The 25,090-nt window shown below is 46.5% G+C and overlaps 1 protein-coding gene across 1 annotated transcript in view; it reads right to left on the bottom strand.

Moving 5' to 3' along the window:
- The window catches only part of LOC310841985 (uncharacterized protein), a 73,860-nt gene that overhangs the window by 26,517 nt on the left and 22,253 nt on the right, over window positions 1–25,090 (bottom strand). Inside the window, exons 2-4 of the mRNA XM_083733800.1 lie at window positions 12,932–13,150; window positions 4,116–4,283; window positions 2,049–2,109 (exon numbers count right to left, since the gene is read on the bottom strand). Of these exons, the coding sequence (XP_083589926.1) occupies window positions 2,049–2,109; window positions 4,116–4,255 (201 nt within the window). The 5' untranslated portion in view covers window positions 4,256–4,283; window positions 12,932–13,150. The remainder of the gene's footprint in view (window positions 1–2,048; window positions 2,110–4,115; window positions 4,284–12,931; window positions 13,151–25,090) is intronic.

The following is a 25,090-nucleotide window of genomic DNA, read 5'->3' as shown; positions in this document are numbered from 1 at the left end:
ACACACACACACACACACACACAACTGTACACTTAAGGCCTTAATGCTGGCAAATTAACTAGGTAGGAAGTTTCCATTAAGTGGACTTCTCTTTTTCCAGTATGAAAATTGCCAGAATAAATAGCCATGTGTCTGAATTGGGACCCTAACTGGTTAAAATCCCCTAACTGCATGCTAGGTTTACACACACACACACACACACACACACACACACACACACACCAACAACACTGGCAATTGGTGTTTAAAATACTGTAGTTAAGGTCACAGATTTCAAGCCGCGTGCAGTGTCTAGGTTGACTCTAAGAGTTAATGATTTACCTGTGCAGGTTATCAAAGGAGCAGCAGAAAGGCACACATTCTTATTTGTTTTGTATTCCTGACTCCTCCAAAGCTCACAGGCAGCTTAAAAAACTGATTAAGAGACAGCGCAGGAGTACCAAACAACTCAAATGCACAGCAGCACCCTAGAGGAGAAGAGACCCGAAAAGGGGAAAAGAAAACAGGTCTGCTAGCCTGTCTCTAAGCAAAAAGTCAGGATGCTGGTTCTGACCTTTGAAGCCCTGTGCACCTTGGAACCTGGGTGCCTTGAGGACTGCAACTTTTATGTGCTTTCTTACGAAGGAATAAAACTTCTAAACGGCTGGCTCAAAGAAACAAATGCAGTCGTACCTTGGTTCTCGAACAGCTTGTGACTCGAACGTTTTGGCTCCCGGTTTGCGAATGTTTTTCAGAAGCCAAGCGTCTGAGTCGGCTTCCGACTGAATGTAGAAAATGGCTGCAGCCAATCGGATGCTGCGCCTTGGTTTTTGAACGTTTTCAGAAGTCGAACTGACTTCTGGAACAGATTCCGATCGAGAACCAAGGTATGACTGTAGAATAAAATAATAAAATCTCCAAGTTGTCTGGGTGGAGGAGAGATTGGAGTGGGGAAGGAGAGGCGAGAGAGAAACGTGACCAGGAGGGTTGACATCCATGGCATTCACTCAAATATTATAATAATAATAATAATAATAACAATAATAATAATAATTTATTATTTGTACCCTGCCCATCTGGCCGGGCTTCCCCAGCCACTCTGGGCGGCTTCCAACAAAATATCAAAATACCATAATACATCAAACATTAAAAGCTTCCCTAAACAAGGCTGCCTTCAGATGTCTTCTAAAAGTCTGGTAGTTGTTTATCTCTTTGACATTTGGTGGGAGGGCGTTCCACAGGGCGGGTGCCACCACCGAGAAGGCCCTCTGCCTGGTTGCCTGTAACCTCACTTCTTGCAGTGAGGGAACCGCCAGAAGGCCCTCGGAGCTGAACCTCAGTTTCTGGGCAGAACGATGGGGGTGGAGACGCTCCTTCAGATATACTGGACCGAGGCCATTTAGGGCTTTAAAGGTCAGCACCAACACTTTGAATTGTGCTCCGAAACCACATATGCCTTGAAATTCTGGAGACCAACCCCCCCGGTGTTGGATTTAAGAGATCAAAGGCATAACTGCTGGAGGGGGGGCTCAGAGTGGATTGGATTGGATTGGATTGATCTTTATTACGGCCATTGGCCCATCACACGACAGTTTCCCATACCAACATAATATACTTAAACCTCCAAATTTAAAACCGCCAAAACTTACAAAAGACAAACAGGAACCAAAGCAAAACAAAAACAAAAGACCACCATCATACATTACAATAAATTGGTAACCTAAACATCGCCCTCTGCTCATAAATTAATCGAAGATATCAATGGTAATATCACCTAATTACTGTACAGGGGGCTCAGAGTCTTGCCGCCATGCTGGTCACAAATGCCAGCTGGCTCCCCATGCTTTCCCAACACGGCACCCTCCAAATGTTTCGGGGGGCCAAATCTCCAATCAGCCGCAGCCATCCCAAGGAAGGAAACGCTCAAAGCGCTGCTGCCTAGGGCTGGTGGGAGTTCTAGCTCAGAACATCTGGAGGGCGCTAGGTTGTCAAAGGCCGCCTTAGGATGTGGGCAGCATCTGGCTGGCGTTCCCAAACCTCCCTTAGAGACAGACACTGGAATGACTCACCACACTGATGAGATCTGATGGGTCCCTCTTAAAAGTTCGGGTTGATAATTGCCGTTTTTTCCTGCAACAGAGAGAGAGAGAGAGAGACATTTGCTCGGCTTTTGAGTCAAGAGATTTACTGCATGCTCCTCGCAATGCCATTGAAAACACGGTTCAGACCCTGAGGCGCTGAAATCAAAGCACGACTCAGGAAGTCTCTTGGGCTATCCAGCATCTGGGTAAGTGGCCAAGTTGCCAATACAAATTCATTAGAAACTTCACTCAAGATTGCCAAATCAGATGTAGCAAAAGCTGCAAATTTGGTCAGACCCCAGGTTAGTTCTGCGTCCAGTTCTGGGAACCCCAGTTTAAGAAGGATATTGAATGTGTGCAGAGGAGGGAGATCAGGGCCTGAAAACCAAGCCTGATGAGGAACGGTTGAAGGAGCTGGCGAGGTTTTTAAGCAGAGACTGGATGGCCATCTGTCTTGGATCCTTTAATTAAGCCTTTCTCAACCTGTGGGTCCCCAGATGTTGTTGAACTACAACTCCCATCAGCCCTAGCTAGCAAGGCCAGAGCTCAGGGATGATGGGAGTTGTAGTCCAACAACATCTGGGGACCCACAGGTTGAGAACCGCTGCTTTAGTTGATACTTTCCCACATTGCAGGAGGTTAGCCCAGATCAGAGTTTCCCAAACCTGAGTCTCCAGCTATTGTTGGACTACAACTCCCATCACCCCTAGCTGGCAGGACCAGTGGCAAGGGATGAAGGGAATCATAGCTGAATAACAGCTGAAGACCCACGTTTGGGAAACCCTGACCTAGATGGGCTACCTTCCTACAATTCTATGATTCTGTGATCTACACTATACATTTAAATCCCATCATCCCATCCAATGCACATTTAAAACCTGTAACTGGGGACTGTAGTTAACCCCTCGAAGTTTGGACTTTGCTTTGCTTCCAGTCAAAGCGTGTCCTGTGGATTCCTGCTGAAATCCTGTACCTCTTCATATCACGTATGCTGATAAGTGGGTGGAATCCTGCCTTTGTTGTGGCGAGAATGTGTTAACACCGGGGAGGCACCGTTGAACAACTATTAAACCAGAATGACGTGCAGTTGGTCCAGATTGCAGCTATAACAAAGGCGTCATTTTTTCATCTCCGCCGAGCTAAGCAGTTGGTCCCTTACCTCTCTCGCCCTGACCTAGCCACTGTGATCCACGCAACGGTCACCTCCAGACTGGATTATTGTAACTCGCTCTACGTGGGGCTGCCCTTGAGACTGACCCAGAAACTCCAACGGGTGCAGAATGCCACGGCGAGACACCTTACGGGGTCCTTGCTGTGGGATCACATTCACCCAGTGTTATACCAGCTGCACTGGCTCCCGGTGGAGTACAGGATCAGGTTTAAGGTGCTGGTTTTAACCTTTAAAGCCCTATACGGCCTAGGACCCTCGTACCTACGGGACCGCCTCTCCTGGTATGTCCCACGGAGGACCTTACGGTCTTCAAACAAAAACATCTTGGAGGTCCTGGGCCACAGGGAGGTTAGGCTGGCCTCAACCAGAGCCAGGGCTTTTTTGGTTGTGGCCCCGATCTGGTGGAACGCTCTGTCCCAAGAGACTAGGGCCCTGCGGGACTTGACATCTTTCCGCAGGGCCTGCAAGACAGAGCTTTTCCACCAGGCCTTTGGCCAAGGCACAGTCTGCCCCCCTCCTTCTCTGATCCTCACAGAACTCTAGCCCAATGGTTGCCATTAAATTGATTTGAACTGATTTTATAATGAAATTGATTTTAGAATATATTTTAATTAATTGATTGTGATTTTATGTAAACTGTGTTATTTTTACTGTTGTTAGCCACTCTGAGCCCGGCTTCGGCTGGGGAGGGCGGGATATAAATAAATTATTATTATTATTATTATTAATCCACAACTAATCCACTATTACTGCATCAATGACATGCTGTTTGTTGTAGGACACACCGGCCTGGAGGGACAACCCCCTCCCCTGCGTCCAGGTTCTCCTAAGTGTCCCAGGACCTGAACACAGCCCCACTGTTACACCCCAATACTGCCACCTACCTTTTGAAGGGGAAGCAGAGCAGCAGCAGCAAGATAAGGGGGGCAACGGAAGCCACAGCCCCCAAGCCCCACACATGGGGGGCAGGCGGGGGCCTGGGAGAGGTTGCAGTCTCTGTCTTCTCTTCCAGCGAAGGAGCCATACACTCACGGGAAAGGAGGAAAGCGAAACTGAGAGGGGAAAGAGAGGTATGGTTTCTTTCTTTCATCTCTTTGATAAAATTTATATACCGCTCGGTTGCAAAAAAACAAAAAACAAAAAGCAAGCCAACAAGCAAACAAAAACCCTTCAAGGTTTACAAAATATATATATGGTTTTGGAATGTCTGATGTAGATGTTTTCAATTTCGTTGTTCTGTATGGGACAATGGCAATAAAGACTATTGTATCGTATCACAAGAAAGGTTTAGAAGCACACTCCGAAACATAAAAAGTTAAAATGCTAAAACAGATTAAAACCACACCAGCTTTCTAAGGATCTGGGTGGGCTTGCTTGAACAAGAATGCTTTTAGCAGGTGACGGAAAGAGAACAGCTAAAGGCAGTTGCTACATATCAATAGGCAGGAATATAATGGCAGTAGTAGTACTGTAGTAGTAGTAATAATAATAATTTGTTATTTATACCTCGCCCAAGCAATGACAAACCTAGACAGCATCTTAAAAAGTAGAGACACCACCTAGTTAAAGCTCTGGTTTTCCCAGTAGTGATGTATGGAAGTGAGAGCTGGACCATAAAGAAGGCTGATCGCCAAAGAATGGATGATTTTGAATTGTGGTGCTGGAGGAGACTCTGGAGAGTCCCATGGACTGCAAGAAGATCCAACCTCTCCATTCTGAAGGAAATCAGCCCTGAGTGCTCACTGGAAGGACTGATCGTGAAGCTGAGGCTCCCTCCACTTTGGCCACGTCATGAGAAGAGAAGACTCCCTGGAAAAGACCCTGATGTTGGGAAAGATGGAGGGCACAAAGAAAAGGGGATGACAGATGACGAGATGGTGGGACAGTGTTCTCGAAGCTACCAGCATGAGTTTGACCAAACTGCAAGAGGCAGTGGAAGACAGGAGTGCCTGGCGTGCTCTGGTCCATGGGGTCACGAAAAGTCGGACATGACTAAACGACTAAACAACAACAACAATACCTTGCCCATCTGGCTGGGTTTCCCCAGCCACTCTGGGCGGCTTCCAACAGAATATTAAAATACAATAGTCTATTAAGCATTAAAAGGTTCCCTAAACAGGGCTGCCTTCAGATGTCTTCTAAAAGTCTGGTACAGTGGTACCTCGGGTTAAGAACTTAATTCGTTCTGGAGGTCCGCTCTTAACTTGAAACTGTTCTTAACCTGAGGTACCACTTTAGCCAATAGGGCCTCCCGCTGCCGCTGCACGAATTCTGTTCTCACCCTGAAGCAAAGTTCTTAACCCGAAGTTAGCAGAGTATGTATCCTGAAGCGTCCGTAACCCGAGGTACCACTGTAGTTGTTTTTCTCTTTGACATCTGGTGGGAGGATGTTCTATAAAGCACAGGCCAACAGAAGGTTTTAAATCTGCGCAAATTTTATTTTATTTGAATTGATGTGCCAACTTTTTCTACAAGGAGCACAAGGCAGCGTACATGGTTCTTCCCCTCCTCATTTCATCCACACAACAATAATACGAGGTCGGTTGCTTAGGCTGAGAGGCTTTGGGACTGGCCCCCAAGATCCAGGGGGCTTCAGGATCAAGTGAGACCCTGTCTCTTTCTGGTCACAGCCCAACACTCAACAACCTACTGGCTGTCTGCTGACCCATAATGGCTCAGTGGTGGAGAACCCCATTCCATCAAAGGCATCTGCAGCTAAAAGGTTTGAATACAGCAGGGTGAGTGTGGTGCTTCTGTCTCCCAGTTTATTGACTTTCAAGAGGAATCTAACAGCATCCTTGTTGACGCAGGAACCGGATGGTTCAAAGATGTCGGCCACAGCAGCCTTGGAATTGCAATTCTAGGATTCTATGAGGGCTAGAGAGCCAGTGTCCAAGTGGGACCTATAAACTGGGCATGTTGAAGGTGACCCGGAAACTACAACTAATCCAGAATGTGGCAGCTAGGCTGGTGACTGGGAGCGGCCGCCAAGACCACACAACACCGGTCTTGAAAGACCTACATTGGCTCCCAGTCCGTTTCCGAGCACAATTCAAAGTGTTGGTGCTGACCTTAAAACCCTAAGCGGCCTCAGCCCAGTATACCTGAAGGAGCGTCTCCACCCCTATCATTCTGCCCGCACACTGAGGTCCAGCGCCGAGGGCCTTCTGGCGGTTCCCTCATTGCGAAAAGTGAGGTTACAGGGCAGAGGGCCTTCTCGGTGGTGGCGCCTGCCCTGTGGAATGCCCTCCCATCAGATGTCAAAGAGATAAACAACTACCTGACATTTAGAAGACACCTGAAGGCAGCCCTGTTCAGGGAAGTTTTTAATGTGTGACATTTTGATGTATTTTTAATCTTTGTTGGAAGCCGCCCAGAGTGGCTGGGGAAACCCAGCCAGATGGGCAGAGTACAAATAAATTATTATTATTATTAATAATTATTATTATTATTATTATTATTATTATTATTATTATTATTATTATTGGAATTGCAATTCTAGGACTCTATGAGTGCTGGAGAGCCAACATCCAAGTGGGACCTTTAAACTGGACACCCCACTCTCGCTTTCTCTCTCCCTCTCCGCCCGTCCGTCCTGTGATCCTGACACATGTCCCTGGAAGAAAAAGATGAATGAACGCCCTGGCTGCCTGCTCATGCTTCTTCAAAGACGACTGGAGATTAGGAAAAGGAGCGCCGGAGGAATAACAGAGGCGAGGAGGAGGAGGCACAGATGCAAAGCGTTAAGGCCAGCAAGCGTTCTTGGGAGATTCTGATTGCTTTTTAAAAAAGAGAGGTAAGGTAAAGGTAAAGGGACCCCTGACCATTAGGTCCAGTCGTGGCCGACTCTGGGGTTGCGGTGCTCATCTCGCTTTACTGGCCGAGGGAGCCGGCGTACAGCTTCCGGGCCATGTGGCCAGCATGACTAAGCCGCTTCTGGCGAGCCAGAGCAGCGCACGGAAACACCATTTACCTTCCCGCCAGAGCGGTACCTATTTATCTGCTTGCACTTTGACGTGCTTTTGACCTGCTAGGTTGGCAGGAGCAGGGACCGAGCAACGGGAGCTCACCCCGTTGTGGGGATTCGAACCACCGACCTTCTGATCAGCAAGTCCTAGGCTCTGTGGTTTAACCCACAGAAAAAGATGGCCTTTATTCCTCCTGGCACTGAGAGGAGTCCATCTCAGGGACCCACCGGGAAGAAGAGGCTGTATTTGAAGTCACCCAAGAGGCGTCTCCTGCAAACGACAAACAGGATGATCCGGTTTGGGTGAGCCCAAGGGAGCAGTGTGTGATCAGCAGCTGAGCAGCCTTGGCTTGTTGATTGTCCCTCCCAGTTCTGGCTGGCTGGCAAACAAATGCAGGTGTCGAAGAAAAGGGTGAAGAGGCGAAAGAGAGGAATCTGATGGATTATCAGAGGGCTCTCCTTCCTGCGAGGTTTTTAAGCAGAGGTTGGACGGCCATCTGCCAGGGATCCTCCTTTTTTATATGTATAATTTTTATTGAACGATTCCATGTTACAAAAAACACCACAACCACACTACCACCACACACAACCGAGAAATAAAAATCACATACATCAATATTTAGTTTATTTGTTATTTACCATCTTATTTCCTCCCAAACAGTCCATACCAAAACATACATATGTACAGACACACACACACAAAAAAAAATTGATAATAATGAAAGTAAATATTTTTCCCCGTTTACCTTATAAATTTTTTCATCAATTTTGACCTCATGTCAAGTCCCTTCGCATGTTTTATCTTACAATTGAATGTACACAAAACAACAAACCTTTCTATATAAATTTTCCAATACATTCAGAAAACATAATTAATCCTTTATTCTTATCCACCTCCTTTTACTTCCTTTATCACTCGAATGCTAGCACAGAGTCAAAACTATTATTGTATTTTTGAACGTATCTTCTAGCTGTCAGGGATCCTTTGGCTGTCATCCCTCCATCGCAGAGGGTTGGACTAGATGCCCCTTGAAGGTCCCTCACAACTCTATAGTTCTGTGATTCTGATTTCCTGGTTGGCTGTAGCTGTGTGGAAGAGCACCGACTTTGCACACCAAAGGTCCCAGGTCCAGCCCCCAGGTTTGGGAAGACTCCTCTGGGGAGGACCTTGACAAGCTTCTGCCAGCCAGTGTAGGCAACAGAGCTAGATGAACCAAGAGCCCGAGACAGTGCAAGGAAATTCAGCCCAGGCAACCAAGTGTAAAATGACCGCTCGGCAGCCTGCCAGCAGATTTATGGATTTATACCCAAAGCAAAATGGGAAAGGAATCACATCGGAGTGGATCCTTACTCTGCTTTTATCTCCAGTACTGTACCCGAACACTGACCTCAGGGTTTCTGAGTTAGCAAGTATTTCATGCCACTGCCTACATCAAAAAGAACCCATCATTCTGCCCGGACACTGAGGTCCAGCGCCAAGGGCCTTCTGGCAGTTCCCTCGCTGCAAGAAGCCATGTTACAGGGAACCAGGCAGAAGGCCTTCTGGCAGTTCCCTCGCTGCAAGAAGCCATGTTACAGGGAACCAGGCAGAAGGCCTTCTCGGTGGTGGCACCCGCCCTGTGGAACGCCCTCCCATCAGATGTCAAAGAGAAAAACAACTACCAGACTTTTAGAAGACATCTGAAGGCAGCCCTGTTTAGGGAAGCTTTTAATGTTTAACAGACTATTGTATTTTAATATTTTGTTGGAAGTCGCCCAGAGTGGCTGGGGAAACCCAGGCAGATGGGCGGGGTATAAATAAATTATTATTATTATTATTATTATTATTATTATTATTATTATTATTAGTGTTTCCTAAGCTGACTAAGGCTGCCCTTGTGAGTAAGCTGCAAAGAATTAATCAGGATTCACATTCACATATGGTGAATAGGATTGCCCTGCAATTCGCTCTGTTCCCTGGGTCCACGTCACATGTTATGTGTTTTTAGTGGTGCAAAAGGCTCTATGTGTACACTCAGTCAATGCATTATGGCTGCACATCTCACACAGGGACAGCATCCGGGATTGGCCACAGCTCCCTGCAGCCAGGAGTTGGAAAAGCCCATTAGTCAAAGGGTCACAAATTAAGCGGCCCTGTACTTCCCTACAGAATGTCAAACTTCACCCTGCAAGGAGAAACATCTCCTACTAGATCAACTGGATGGATCTTAGAATCCCTTCCAACTCTTGTTAAATCCCTCCTATCTGTGCTTCACCCTATAAAGACATAACAATCCAGAATGTGGCAGCCAGACTTGTGACTGAGGGCGGCAGCCGAGACCACATAACACCGGTCTTGAAAGACCTACATTGGTTCCCAGTACGTTTCCGAGCACAACTCAAAGTGTTGATGATGACCTTTAAAGCCCTAAACGGCTTTGGTCCAGTATACCTGAAGGAGCGTCTCCACCCCCATCGTTCTGCCCGGACACTGAGGTCCAGCTCCAAGGGCCTTCTGGCGGTTCCCTCGCTGCGAGAAGCCAAGTTACAGGGAACCAGGCAGAGGGTCTTATCGGTGGTGGCACCCACCCTGTGGAACGTCCTCCCACCAGATGTCAAAGAAAAAAACAACTACCAGACTTTTAGAAGACATCTGAAGGCAGCCCTGTTTAGGGAGGCTTTTAATGTTTAATAGACTACTGTATTTTAATACTGTGTTGGAAGCTGCCCAGAGTGGCTGGGGGAACCCAGAAAGATGGGCGGGGTATAAATAATAAATTATTATATTATTATAACAAGAGACCGATTCTCTAGTCCAGCATCCTGTTCTCACGGCAGCTAGCCAGGTCTCCATGGGAAGTCCGCAGGCAGGACTTGGGTGCAACAGCAGAGCTCTCCCCACCTGTAATTGCTGGCAAGCACCTTTCAGCTTCCAACAGTGGAGGGAGACCATAACCATTTTGACCAGTAACCACAGAGAGCCCTCTCCTCCTCCGTGAATTTGTCTAATCCTCTTCTAAAGCAATCTAGGTTGGTGGGCATCACTGTGGCAGGGAGTTCCACAGTTTAACTCTGCACTCCATGAACTCTGCACTCTGCACTTTATTTTGTCTTGTACCTTCCAACATTCCAGCTTTATGACGGAGAGAAGGAAAACTTTTCTATGCACATTCTCTGGACCGTGCATAATTTTATAAACTAATCTTGTCCCTCCTTTTATGCACCATTTTTTCCTGAAATAAAAAGCCCCCCAAATGCTGCTGCCTTTCCCACTAGAGGACTTGCTCCATCCTTTTGGCCATTTCAGTTGCCCTCTCCTGAACCTTTCCCTGCTCTACAATAGTGTTGTTGTTGTTGTTGTTGTTGTTGTTGTTGTTGTTGTTGTTGTTGTTGTTGTTGTTGTATTTTAGGTGCAGCAACTACAATTGTACACAGTATTCCAAGTGCAGTTGTGCCATGGATTGGACAACAACATTATGATATCTTCCTTTCTATTTACTTATTTACCAAGTTTATACCTCACCTTCCACAACAGCCCTGTGAGGTAGGTTAGGCTGAGAGTGAGTGACTGGCCCAAGTCCACCCACTCAGCTTTGTGGCTGAGAGACGATTTGAACCCTGATCTCCCAGGTCCTTGTTCAACACTCTAACCACTAGGCCACACTGGCTCATGTGTGGACAGAACGCATGGGGCAGATCAAAGAATGAGGTGGCCTTAGCGACTGCTAGCCGAAAAGAGGCCCACCCAGGGCCGTCTTATCCATAGCCACTAGGGGTGCGGGGCGCTGGGCTCTCAGGGGCGCCAGGCCAAGAGTCCGGGGCCCAAGAGTTGAGTCCAGGGGAGCCAGGCAGATCTTTGCACCCGGGTGCCGCATATGCTTAAGACAGCCCTGGGCCCACCTGTGTCTTTTGCCCCTCTTATTTGGGGACGGTTGGCGGCGAAGACTTCTTCCCAGCTCCAAGGCCTCAGTTGGAATGCCAAGCCTTGCCTGAGAGGCAGGAAATTACATTAAATTATCTCACTAACGTGTTATTGGATGCTCTCAATGTGCTCCTTTCCCCCCACGGCCCACCAGGTTCGGAGGGATTAATAAAGAGAGATGGAAATTAGACAAGGCGCAATTTGCTTCTCTAATCGCAGCGCCAGGAGAGAAATTGCTATGCAGCCAGCAAGAACTGCCTCCCTTCCATCTCCCTATGTTATCCACCTGTCTCTCTGCTCCAGGTGAGCACCAAATCTGGACCAGATCTGCCTTAACGTTGCACCAAGCAGTTCTGTCCCAGTTGCTATCTATGATGTAAAACAATATGACGAGGGTGCCAGACGCAAGAGGTACTTGAGATTCATATACGCGGCGTATGTCCCTGGTTGAGATGGCAAAGTGACAACCTGTCGGACTGGGATAACTGAACACTTTCTAAGACTATTTAAGCGTGAGAAACGTCACACATGGGGAACATATGGAATTGGAGGTAATTTAAAATATTTGACGCGGTAACATCGAAAGCGAAGGACACATCGACAATGGCGAGTGGGAAGCCACTTAAATAAAACTACATTAATTTGGCAATAATTTGGTTGTAATTTGAAAAATCAATTTTAAAAATTGGTGGGGGAACACCATGTGGAACTGCCTGCCACAAGATGAGCCACTGGCTACGAGCTTAGACCCATCTGCTGCTTGGGGTGGATGGTCATTGCTGTCTGAAACACCATGTTTGTCAAAGGCTGGGTCCTGGGTGAATCAGAAGCAAAAGCGAAACTATCAAATTCACAGCCGCACCTTGAGATTGTGGAGGCATCTTGTTGGCTGATATAGGAAAGAAGATGCCGGACTCAATGGGCTTTCGATCTGTTCCCACGGGGGAGTTCTTATTGCAAGAGTAGCCCCGGCATTTTTGTGGGGGGTGGACGATAGAGAAGGCTGATCCCCGAAGAATTGATGCTTATGGTGCTGGAGGAGACTCTTGAGAGTCCCATGGACTGCAAGAAGATCAAACCGATCCATTCTGAAGGAAACCAGCCCTGAGTGCTCTCTGGAAGGACAGATCCTGAAGCTGAGGCTCCAAGACTTTGGCCACCTCATGAGAAGAGAAGACTCCCTGGAAAAGACCCTGATGTTGGGAAAGATGGAGGACACAAGGAGAAGGGGATGACAGAGGACGAGATGGTGGGACAGTGTTCTCGAAGCGACCAGCATGAGTTTGACCAAACTGTGGGAGGCAGTGGAAGACAGGAGTGCCTGGCGTGCTCTGGTCCAGGGGGTCACGAAGAGCCGGACACGACTAAACGACTAAACAACAAAGAGCATCCCTGTCTGATCCCTGGGTTATCCAGGTAAGGCTGGCAGTGACCCTGAAACCCTGGAGAGCCGCTGTTGCCAGTCTCAGAATACTGAGCTCGATGGAGCAGCGCTCTGACTCAATTCAAGGCAGCGACAATAGTTGTGAATGTGCCAGAAGACACAGCCATGATTTTATCAGCTAAGGAGGAAGAGCAGGGATGTTCCTGTCTTATCAGAACAACACGCCAGGTAAAAACAGGACAGCAAAGAGCACCCTGAGGAGGAGGAGGAGGAGAGGAAGAAAACAAAGCAGCCCTGGGCATGCACAGAGTGTCTCTTCATCGCCACCCAGCCAGATCTGTAGGGAGAGGCCAAATCTCTGGGCTTGCCAGCTCTGTCTCATTCATTCCAGCCAAAACCAATTTCTGCCCCTCCGTGCAGGTGGAAAACGACAGCCAGCAGCACTCACCTTGAGAAAGCAGCCGAGTCCTCCAGGCTAACGTGTTTTGCTCGCCCCCCTAACGCAGAAATGGGCCCATTCTCGGCAGGGCAAGGAAGGGCTCCAGAGCTCCTTGGCACAAACTCTGAGCAGGAGTGTGGGCGGCTGGCTGGCTGCTTGTTCAGGCAAGGCGGCTGCGACTTCCTGGTTGCATCTACCCAGAGCTGCTCCAAGATCCACCTGCCTTGTCTGCAGAAAGGTGAAAAGAGCCACAGGTGGAATTTGTCCTGCCTTACCAGGAAACGAAAATCACCTTCTGCAAAAGGGAACCGGTGAAAGTCAGAAAGGACTAAGAGCTGCTGCAGGGAATCCCTCTCCCAGGACTGAAGGTGGATGGGCAGATCTGACAAATTTCGGCTTCTCTTCATTTCTTATTTTCTGTTTCCTGAGTTCAGTTTCACACCAGTTCATGATTTATTTATTTCCAAGTTCCTCGTGAAACTTTGTCAGCATTCTGGTGCAAATTTCTCCCAGCTGCACACATTTCGCAAAGCAATTTTGCCTCAGAGCATTTGTGTTTCGACAAGCCTGCTGGGATGTTTAGAGAGCTGGTGCGGATTTTGATCTGCTTTTAGTCGGCTGTTATTTTGGAAAGTTTTAAATTATTGCTGTTCTTTTTCCTTATCGTTTTATCTCTTTCATAAACTGCTTTGAGTGTTTTTTGGGGGGCTTTTTTGCAATCAAGAGGCATATAAATCTTACAAAGTAGATAAAAATAGACAATACGGTGCATGCTGGTTTCACTAACATATGCATTTTTATGCACACTTTGCTCCAGCAAGTGCCCTTTTGAAAATGTTACATGTTACTCGGCAGGAGAGCTGCATTGCAAAATTCATTTTTTTTTAAAAAAAACACATTTTTAAATTATATTTTACAATTTTATATTCAGTCAACATAATGACATCACATAATGGAAAAAAGCAAAAACAAAAAACAACAACAAATCACCCCCTTATTCCTCCCGCTCTCCCACCCCAAGGACTTGCCCCAACTTCCCCTTCGTTTTTTTTGGTTTTTTTATATACATTTATTCTTTCTGCTATTGTTGTTCTGCATTGCAAAATTCAGAGATGTGTGAATTTTGATGGGTGGCTGTGCCTGGGTTTGCAAAGTTTCAGAAAGTGCAGATTAGGGTAGGATCGCCCTTAAAACGCCAAATGAATCTCAGATTCATCCCTAACTGGAATCAAGGCAGTTTCCCAGTAAACACCAGCTGCGTTTTGAAAATGCGCCGTGTTTATTTACCCTACTATTTATTGCGTCTTGGATGTCCCCAGGCCCTCTTGGGGTTTTGCCTGTTTTGCAGGCCTTTAGCAGATGACCACAGGCAGACATAGAAGGGACAAAGCTCACTTTGGAGGAGGGGGAACTTTGTCCCTTGCATTCGACTTCTTTGATTTTGCCAAAATAAACTTTTAAGAATACTTCGGCTTCGGCTTATTTCAGTTTCCCATTTATGATTCTGAAGGTCACCAGCAGACGGCCAGCATATTGCAGGTGCAACTCAAATGGAACACAAGAGAGGAGGTGTGGCATAGTGGTTCGAGTGTCAGACTGGGACCTAGGAGATCAGGGTTCGAATCTCCACTTGGCTGCGAAGCTCCCTGGGTGTCCCATGGCCAATTACTGCCCATCGGCCTAACCTGCCTCACAGGCTTGTTGTGAGAATTAAATGGAGGACAGGGAGAACCGTGGAGGCAGCCTTGAGCTCCTTGGAAATGCAAATGCAATAAATAATAATAATTGCACACTGGAAGTTTAGGTTTGCATGATTAAAGCCCAACACTCTGTCACCCTGGGGCAAGAAATCCGCTTCTTTTTTTTTTTTTTTTTAAAGGGGGCTTTCTGCAGCTACGAAAATGACAGGTGGATTCTCTGAAAGGTCTGGAACGAACAAATTATTAGCAGGGAAACACATAGCCATTGTACAAGCAACTCAATGAGTGCCCATTAGTGTGCAACCTCCCCTCAAATAAATCAGGAAGAATGCACACTAATGATTGGACATTGTCTTACCTCCAGGTAAATGGGTCCAAACTCCAATGTCTAAAATTCCTGGTAGAGGACAAGGATCTAGAGATCACGCTAAGGGTGGCCAAATTCTGTGCGACTGCCATAAAACTTAGGGAACAAGCTGTACTACCAAAATGATAAAGGTTTTAAATTTTAGGTTATATTTTAGTGAGCAAGATTTAATGTATATTCTTAACTGCTGTTAAATCTGAATTGTCTCTGTAAAACCCAATGTATTCTTGCTGTGTTTTATGATTTTTCTGATGTTGTAAGTGATCCGGAACTGGTCTGTGACCGTAATAATAAAATTCAATACCTCCAGGTAAGCTTTGTGGAAGCAAATTGAAATGCATTCGCCTTCCAGAGGAATTTGTGTGCAAAAAGTGCAATTTCTTCAAGCAGCCGCAGGTATTCAGCCGTGAGGCAAGGCCAGTATTTGCCTCTTGCAAGAAATGCAGTGAGTGGCAGGCCTTCTGCTAGGAGCAGGGTCAGTAAAAAAATAATAATAAAATTGAAGTGGCAGTCTTGTCTCATACCTACCTGCTCCAATGCCTTCCTTGGAGTTCTGTATAAATCCTCTCTGTCGACAGATCATAGAATCGTAGAACGGCAGAGTTGGAAGGGAACCCAAGGATCATAGTCCAAACCCGTGCAATGCAAAAAGTTGCCACCTTTTTCTGATAGGGCGTCTGTGCTGGAACAGTGGAACCTCGATTCTCGAGCATCTCAGAAGCCGAACAATTCAGAACCCAAAACCACAGCTAATTCTCCCCTGGTCTCCTCACTGGCCCAAATAGGACTAATTTAGCCAGCTAGCCCTGGTGATCATCTAATGTTTATTGGATGTATTTCCCCCCTAAATTGATTTTTGAATTCTGAATTTATAGTTGTTCACGTTTTATACTGTATTTTATGCTGGGTTTTTTGTTGCATCAATTAAGTGTTTTAAATTTGTTGTTAGCCGCCCTGAGCCTGGTTTTCTGAACCGGGAAGGGCGGGGTATAAATAAAAAATTATTTATTTAGAAACCTGGAACCAAATGCTTCCGTTTTCGAACACGCCTTGGAAGTCGAACGGCTTCCAAGGCACATTTCTCTATTTTCTCCACTGAAATTGCTGACCACCCATTGCGCCTTGGTTATCGAACGTTTCAGAAGTCAAACGGTCTTCCAGAACAGATTACAAGTATTGCACTTGGGCAAAAAAAATGAGAGGCACAAATACAAGATGGGTGACACCTGGCTTGAGAGCAGTACATGTGAAAAGGATCTAGGAGTCTTGGTTGACCACAAACTTGACATGAGCCAACAGTGTGACGCGGCAGCTAAAAAAGCCAACGCAATTCTGGGCTGCATCAATAGGAGTATAGCATCTCGATCAAGGGAAGTAATAGTGCCACTGTATTCTGCTCTGGTCAGACCTCACCTGGAGTACTGTGTCCAGTTCTGGGCACCACAGTTCAAGAAGGACACTGACAAACTGGAACGTGTCCAGAGGAGGGCAACCAAAATGGTCAAAGGCCTGGAAACGATGCCTTATGAGGAACGGCTAAGGGAGCTGGGCATGTTTAGCCTAGAGAAGAGGAGGTTAAGGGGTGATATGATAGCCATGTTCAAATATATAAAAGGATGCCACATAGAGGAGGGAGAAAGGTTGTTTTCTGCTGCTCCAGAGAAGCAGACACAGAGCAATGGATCCAAACTACAAGAAAGAAGATTCCACCTAAACATTAGGAAGAACTTCCTGACAGTAAGAGCTGTTCGACAGTGGAATTTGCTGCCAAGGAGTGTGGTGGAGTCTCCTTCTTTGGAGGTCTTTAAGCAGAGGCTTGACAACCATATGCCAGGAGTGCTCTGATGGTGTTTCCTGCTTGGCAGGGGGTTGGACTCGATGGCCCTTGTGGGCTCTTCCAACTCTATGATTCTATGATTCTATACATTCGACAACCGAGGTCCCACTGCCACAGCTTCTCGCAGCACCAAAGTTTGGCCAGGAAAGCTTCCCTCGTCGCCTTTCTGCAAAAGCAGATAAGTGAGATTTCTGCAGTCGCTAATGGCAGGACTACTTACCGGCCCTTGGCTATGTACACCACCCCTGGAGGAAATGCAGAATAAAATATGATTAATAATGCCTGGTTTCCCAAAATCAGACTTTAAATTCAGCAGATTAATGATTTGAAGAATGCCAAAGCTCTGATGTGATGGCAGTCCAGATCTCACTTTAACCAGCTTCAAAGCCATTGCACAATAATAATAATAACAAATTTTATTTATACCCCGCCCTCCTCAGGGCAGCTAACACCAGGTTAAAAACAATTGATTAAAATACAACCTTAAAACAAGATTTAGTACAACATTAAAATGCAGCCTCATTTCAGCAGGAACTCAAATTAAAAACTTTTTGGGGATGAAAACGTCAAATCTTCACCAAGGCTAACTATCCAGACTGGTCCTACGTGGGCCAGAAAAAAGCCAGGGAAGTCCCCAAATAGGGGTTCCAACACAGAAGGAGAAAGGAAAAAGGAATGAGGAGAAGGGGATCAAGTTGATTCCAAGCCAAAGGTCAGGCGGAACAACTCTATTTTACCAGCCCTGCGGGAAGAAATCAGATCCTGCAGGGCCCTGGTCTCATGAGACAGAGCGTTCCACCAAGTTGGGGCTAGTGTTGAAAAGGCCCTGCCTCTGGTTGAGGCTAATCTGACTTCCTAAACGCCCGGGACCTCTAGAGTGTTGCTATTTATGGACCTTAAGGTCCTCCGCGGGGCATATCGGGAGAGGTGGTCCCGTAGGTACGAGGGTCCTAGACCGTGAAGGGCTTTAAAGGTCAAGGAAGCACTTATTTGCACAGTGATGCTGAGAGCCTGTTACTCCAGGTACCCATTTGCACTTCTGCTACGCTTGCAGGTAGGGTTGAAAGTAAGGTATAAGAAAATAAGGGAATGAAATTATACTTGTTTTTTTTTTTTGTGTGTGTGTGTGTGTGTTTGTATCGTTGTTTCGTATTGTTTTTATAATTTTTTTTGAAACTTTAATAAATATCTATTTAAAAAAAAGGAAAGAAATTAGGTGCTTAGCTACAGCCAAGCAAACAGCAAGCAGGTTCACGTCTGCTTCGCAACGTGGCACGAGGGGGTGAGAACTGCCATGTGCATGTAAGCTGATTTCTCGGAGGAATGTGCAGCTGCCACACCCATGAAACTGTCAGACCAAGTCAGACCGGAATAAGGAATCCCCAGGTGGGGGTGAGAAAGAAACTCCTTCCAGTGAGACAGGGGAGGGAGCTCCTGCCCCTTTCATTTATTTTTATCTGTTTCATAAAATTTATATACCACTTTAAAAAAAAACCTGTAAAAATTAATTAAAACATTCAAGCAATTAAAACCAGCTATAAATAAATAAATAAAAACAGATCAGCATTCTAGCTATGTGGTTCAGCTTGTATAAGTGAAAATGTTTTCAGCTGCCTCCGAAAAGAATCCAGTGAAGGCGTGTGCCTAATGTCAAGAGGCAGGCAGTTCCAAAGTCACCAGGCTAAACAATCGATTTCTTACAGTTGCAGAAGGCAAACGGTATTACCTGTAACAGCACCCGTTTGGGAAGCCAAGCATTTGACTGGAGCCAATAGGCCTAAATATATCACAGTGACTTGATATTATTATTGTTAATTTAATTTAATTTCTATACCACCCCATACCCAAAGGTCTCAGCTTGCTGTTAGAGTCCAAGCACAACCCTTGTTTTTACCTATAAAAGCCTAAATGGCCTGAAATCAGAGTCCCCCCTCCCTCCCCAATATTTTTCCCCTCTACATCAGGGCTGGGCAGAAGGAGAACTGGGGCTTCTTGGCAGAATGGTGATTCACAGGAGTTTATCAAGGGTCTGTGATTCCCAATTATTTAGCAATAGCAACTGCAGATATCTCCTCACCCCAGCCCTAAATTATATAGCCGAGTAAGATTGTCTTCCATAAACACGGTTTTAACAATGAGTCCGTAAGTGACTGTGGAGGCCAATTCTGGACCCACACCTCCTTCCACAGTGGGGACATTGGTTTCCGGGCGGGAGTTGATCATGGTGTGGATTTGCCAAGCATGCCTTCCTCTTAGCATGTTTCTCCCTTGCGTCCTGAGTTCGAGTGTCTTCAATGCCCATGACACCTTTGGTAAAGGCTGTTCTCCAACTGGAGCACTCACAGACCAGTGTTTCCCAGTTGTCAGTGTTTATACTACATTTTTCAAGATTTGCCTTGTCTTTAAATCTTTTTCGTTGACCACCAGCATTATGTTTTCCATTTTTAAGTTTGGAATAGAGTAGTTGCTTTGGAAGATGATCCTCAGGCATCCGCACAACATGACCAGTCCAACAAAGTTGGTGTTGACGATTACAGGGGTGGGGGCTACACAGATTTGTGTGAGGTCTGCTCAGTTCTGGCTCTAAAAACAACTTCCTTATTATATTTTGTTCATTCTAAGGGTATGCCTGCTGCATCCAACTCCACATTAGTGGAACCTGGAGTTGTCGTCTACTATATATTTTGGAAAGTTGTTTTTCCAGGTGTCCATTCTCTTGCGATATCATTGCCAAGCTGGGCTTGAGGGTTCCTGAGGTTTCCTGTTGATGTTGGGACACCGGCCGCCATTTTGAATCAAGATGGCGGCCCAAAACGTGACCATGGCGTGATTTCAGCTGATTTTTGGAGCGAATGGTCCGAACTGCGCCAATTTCAAATTAGACACGAGGGATCCCAAGGTGAGGGCAGCAGCTTCTGTCAACGTTGGGACGCCGGCCACCATTTTGAATCACGATGGCAGCCCAAAGCGTGAAAATGTTCAGCGTTGAAATCCCTTCGCCAAAAAGATGGTGCTTAACGCTCTTCTAAACCTTTAGCCTAAGAGCCCTCTGCAAGTGAAAAACAGACTAATAATTTCATTGTCACCTCATTAGAGCTCTGTAATTAAAGGCACATTAAACTCTCTTTTTTTTTTAAGTCAGACATTGCCACAGAATGAAATATGCACCCACAATACCCCAAGCTAAATCATTTAGGTCTGTAGTCAAGGGCAGCAACTTACTGTACGATAGTTAATTAAATAGCAAGTGAGAGAGAGACCTTCAGATTTTCAGAGACCTTAGCAAGTCTTAGCCATTTATTTAATTCTCTAACTACATCACATTTTATTTCATTTTGAAACATTAAAGCAGAAGCCAGAGGTTAATTTCTTCAGAGAAATCTGCTCCAGAGGTTCAAAATCTACACAGAAGTCATGGCTCCAAGTTTACCTCTCAGTCTGAGTAAGGATGGGTGAATCTGACAATTCCAGTTCTTCACTTTTCCAGCCTTAAATTCAGTTGTTCGTATTTCTACATCAGGCTTCTTCTTTTTTTAATATCCTCAGAAAACCCACCAGTATCCTAGTATGAATTCCTCCTACGATGTACAATTTCATATGCGGTTTTGCCTAACACATACATTTTTGCAAAGCAATTTCCCCCAGTATTATGTATGCTATTTATATGCTATTTCCACCAATATGTGCATTTTTCCCCTCACACGCTTTACCCCAGTATATGCATTTTTATATATGTTACTTGTCTGGAGAACCACACTGCAAGATTCAGACAAGTGTGAATTTTGAAGGTAAGCTGTGCTTTGTTTTGCATATAGTTTTGCAAAGTACAAATTGGGTAGGTTCATCATTAAATGGGAACTAAAGGCAATCCCCCCCCCATCCCAGTCTATGAACTATACAGGAGCCAGACAAACTTCAAACAGCCTATTTTGGGGGGAGCATTGCGTAAAGAGTGTGTCCTACTGCTTCCTACTAGCCAAAGGTGACCTGTTTGTTCAGCATCCGTCCTGATTTGCTTGCAAAAAGCTTGGATTATATCCAGTATTTTCTGAGCATTTGTTCTTATTTGTTTATGGAGAGGTTATATGAAAATAAGCATTAACCCTGATTTGCAACTAAGTCTCCCGGCTAATCGTTCATTCCACACTTCTCAGTGCAATTTCCCCATTACCTTTCCAAACTGCAACAAGTCTGATTCTTTTTTTCTTGTGGATTTCTTGCACTAGGGCAACAGTATCTTGTTCTTTTCGTGAACCGCCTTGAGGTTTTCTACACTCAAGCGGTATTTAAATTCTATTCAATAAAATTATCAAATAAGAGTGCTTTAATCCACTTCGATTGCACAAATCTCAAGTTCCAGTGTGTACTCAAATTCCTGCTGCAAAATACTGTCAGCTTACAAACGCCATCTCCAACTTCTTGAAAGATTCCATCAACAATGTCTTCGAAAAATCTTACACATCACTTGGGAAGACAGACGAACTAATACCAGTGTACTGGATGAAGCAAAGATCACCAGTGTTGAAGCAATGATTCTTCAACATCTTCGTTGGACTGGTCATGTTGTGCAGATGCCTGATGATCGTCTTCCAAAGCAACTGCTCTATACCAAATTTAAAAATTGAAAGTGTAATGCTGGTGGTCAACAAAAGAGGTTTAAAGACTTTCTCAAGGCAAATCTAAAAAAAAGTAGTATAAACACCGACAACTGGGAAACACTGGCCTGCAAGTGCTCTAGTTGGAGAACAGCCTTTACCAAAGGTGTCCTGGGCTTTGAAGACACTCGAACTCAGGACGCAAGGGAGAAACGTGCTAGGAGGAAGGCACGCTTGGCAAATCCACACCGTGATCAACTCCTGCACAGAAACCAATGTCCCCACTATGGAAGGATGTGTGGATCCAGAATTGGCCTCCACAGTCACTTACGGACTCACTGTTAATACTGTGTTTATGGAAGACAATCTTACTCGGCTACGAGGGATCGCCAAAGAGGAAGACGACCCTAAGAGGTGTGGGTGTCCACGAACATTTTCTGTAACTGTTTTCTTTTTCACTGGTCAGGAATGTTCCAAATGAGACTTTTCAAATCTGTAGCAGTAAGTCATAATAGGAAAGAAGGAGAAGAATTATGACCGAAACTAGAAGAAGAACTTGATACATTATCCCTTTGGGAGTTACAAAACTATGGAGGCATCTCATAATTAAACCACATTCTTGTTGGGAGCCTTTGTGGAATTATTAAAAATCCAGTCATCATTCCCCCAACATCCAGATAAGGTGGAGGATAAAGGAACAAGATAAATTGGAAGGAGGAAATGAACTAGGAGCGGGGATGTTTTTTGTGTTTGTCAGCTGGGCCAGGAATTACAAGATTGCAAGGTTACCACAACTGCTCTTTGGGGCCAGTTGTGTTGCAGTTAAAGCACTGCATTACAGGTTTAAGTTTATGCAAGGTTTTCGTTTGTGAGCTTGTCCCTCAATATGTCTATCCTTAGCAGCACCATTTCATAACCTGGTGCCATCTGGACTGGGTTTTTAGAAAGCAGATTTTTCCAGCAGCACCAATTCCCTGTCAGACACCCCACGCTAAAGGAAAGAGAGAGGAAACTGAACATGAAGCATAGTTCTACGTGCCACCCCAATCTCTGAGCAGTCTCTGTCAGGGTAGCGGCTGGTCCTGACCCCCCGGCGACTCACCTCCCTGTCTTGCCCGAAGGCGAGCATTCCTCCTGCGAGTACTCAGGTCTCTCCTTCTCTCAGACCTGAGTCTCTGCAGCTCAGGAGACGTTGGTGGGTTACTAGACCCAGAGGCCGCCTCAGCCTCCCCTGACCCAACCGGTAGTGGAGCAGCTGTAAGTGATGGCCCAGCTGGAGGCAACGAGGTCATCCCCACATCTGGAGCCAGGGCAGGCTCAGGCCCCGGACTCGGCCCAGCTGGTGCTTGTTGCAGGGGAACCTGTGCAGACTGGGACTCTTCAGGATCAGGCCCCAGACTTGGTTCAGATGCCGCCTGAGGCAGAGGATCCAGTGCGGACTGAGACTCTTTTGGCTCTGAGTCCGAGCCCGAGTCCCAGGCCATCACACTCACTCTCGTCAGTTGTTGCAGTGACAATTCGCTGTTGCTTCTTCCTCTCTTCATTCAGAAAAAATGTCACAGGACGGACATTCTTCAGGGCCTCCAGGTGTTCCCGCTCAACTTAAGGCAGCTGCAGCACAACTTCATAGGATCATAGAGTCGGAAGGGACCCCGGGGGTCATCTATTCCAACCCCCTGCAATGCAGGAATCTCAGCTGAAGCATCCATGACAGATGGCCATCCAACCTTTGCTTGAAAACCTCCAAGGAAGGAAAGTCCACCACTTTCCGACGGAGACCATTCAACTGTTGAACAGCTCTTCTAGTCAGAAAGTTCTTCCTGGTGTTTAGATGGAATCTCCTTTCTTGTAACCTGAAGCCACTGGTTCAGGTCCTACCATCAGGAGAAAACAAGTATGCTCCATCTTCCAAGTGACAGCCCTCAAGATATCTGAAGATAGTTCTCACATATCCTCTCAGTCTCCTCTTTCATGGGCTAAACATACCCAGCTCCTTCAACTGTTCCTCATATGGCTTAGTTTTCAGACCCTTGATCTGTGAATAGAATCAGAACTTACAGGGTTAAACAGTTCTGAGTGACGTCTCACATTCTGAGGCGTGGCTATATTCACAGAGGGGAGTGTTTCTCTGTGTGCTTTTTTCCTTTCGCTTTTGCGGCGAGGCAGCAAGATGTGCGCTCTCTCGCCGGGGTGATTTAAGATGTTTTTCTACACGATTAAAGATTATTAGAGTTAAGCAAGAACTCTTGCGTGCAGTCTGATTTATTACACACACATTGCAACAGTTTCTAACCGCTGCGACGACTCTGCTACAGGAAGCTGACGGAGAGCTATCCACTGGAGTCCAGTGGGGCACAGGGAAGCGTGCCGGACTCCATCCAAAAAGCCACAGGTTATGGGGGAAGTCAGCCAAGCTTTGGAAGCTGTTGTCAAGTCGTGCAGGTGTGTGTGGAAGCCAGCTGAGAGGAGGCTGCAGCCAGTTGGAGTCCTGCCTAACGTTTTGAGGCAGAGGAGCTCGCTGGGAGGATCTCAGGACCGGGTGCCAGGAGGAGCTGCTGTTACGTGAGTACGCTCAGCCCTGGGGGAGAAATGGCTTAGCCCCTATAATATGGCTTTGGGCTTAAGCTGCCATGTCAGAAACTGAGTAGCCAAAGTTGGCTGGAGTGGAGTTTCCAAGCAGAGCTTTTCCTAGTCGGGGAGCAGCTGTGGCACATGGTCCAGCCACCACAGAAGGCAACTGGGAAAGCAGAGGCTGAAAGGGCTGCAGAGCAAAGTGAAGCTGAGAAGCGTGTGCTTGCTTTTTTGGCAGAGAGTGTGAATGCTCATCTAAGGCCAGTTGTCCTGGATGCTAAAAGGCCAGAGGCTGCTTGGCTAGCACTCCGTGAGGTTTGTGAAGCTGGGGTGGGAAGCAAAGGCCAAGATGTGGCTGCATCCGAAGGGGAGAGGCAAAATGGCGCTGGCCACATTCTTGAGAGCCGACACACAGCTGAGAGGAGCTGGGAGCCCCCACGGGGGGACGAAGGGACTGTTGCTGTTGCTGCAACGTGTCTGTGTGAGGAGCCAGGAGAGAGGCCATGTGTTGGGGGCCCTTTACCCACCAGAGGGGGTGCAGGAAAACGTCCTGGGAGCCCTGGGAGCAGTGGGGGGGCAGTGAGCGGTGAAAGCTCAGAGACGCCTCATTTTCCAAAGGCAGCCAAGAGTTGTTTACGCCATGAGCTGAAGCCTAGCCGTGCCGGAGGCTTCAAGGCCAGACACCTGCAACAAGTAGAGATAAGAGCTGTGGAGTTGTGTGGGAACGCTGAGACAAGTCCGGTCTCCAAGGCAACTGAAAGCGTTGCATCTACGGAAGCTGTGAAGGTCGTGGGCAAGTCTTCCTGCCGGGGGGAGTCTGTTGCCGTGACAACCAGAGAGGACATCTGCAGAGGCCCCAAGGACGGAGGCAGTGAGAAGTTTGTTGCCATGGCAATGCTTAAGGACAACTCCAGTGAGGACAGAGTGCTGCGCTGGGTCATAGACTCTGGAGCGAGTCATCACCTGATAACAGCAACACCTAGTGTCGAAATGTGGAACTGCAGAGCTGTTTCAGCTGGGAAAACAGTTGTTTTTGCTGATGGGTCACAGAGGCCTTTGTCTAATGTGGCAAATGTTTTTGTTTCTTTCTTGCAGGCA

This window comes from Podarcis gaigeae (genome assembly GCF_964106915.1).
Source record: "Podarcis gaigeae genome assembly, chromosome: 3".
Classification (NCBI taxonomy): domain Eukaryota; kingdom Metazoa; phylum Chordata; class Lepidosauria; order Squamata; family Lacertidae; genus Podarcis; species Podarcis gaigeae.
The sequence above is the reverse complement of the archived record's forward strand: the minus strand, read 5'-3'. Positions and strand labels throughout refer to the sequence as shown.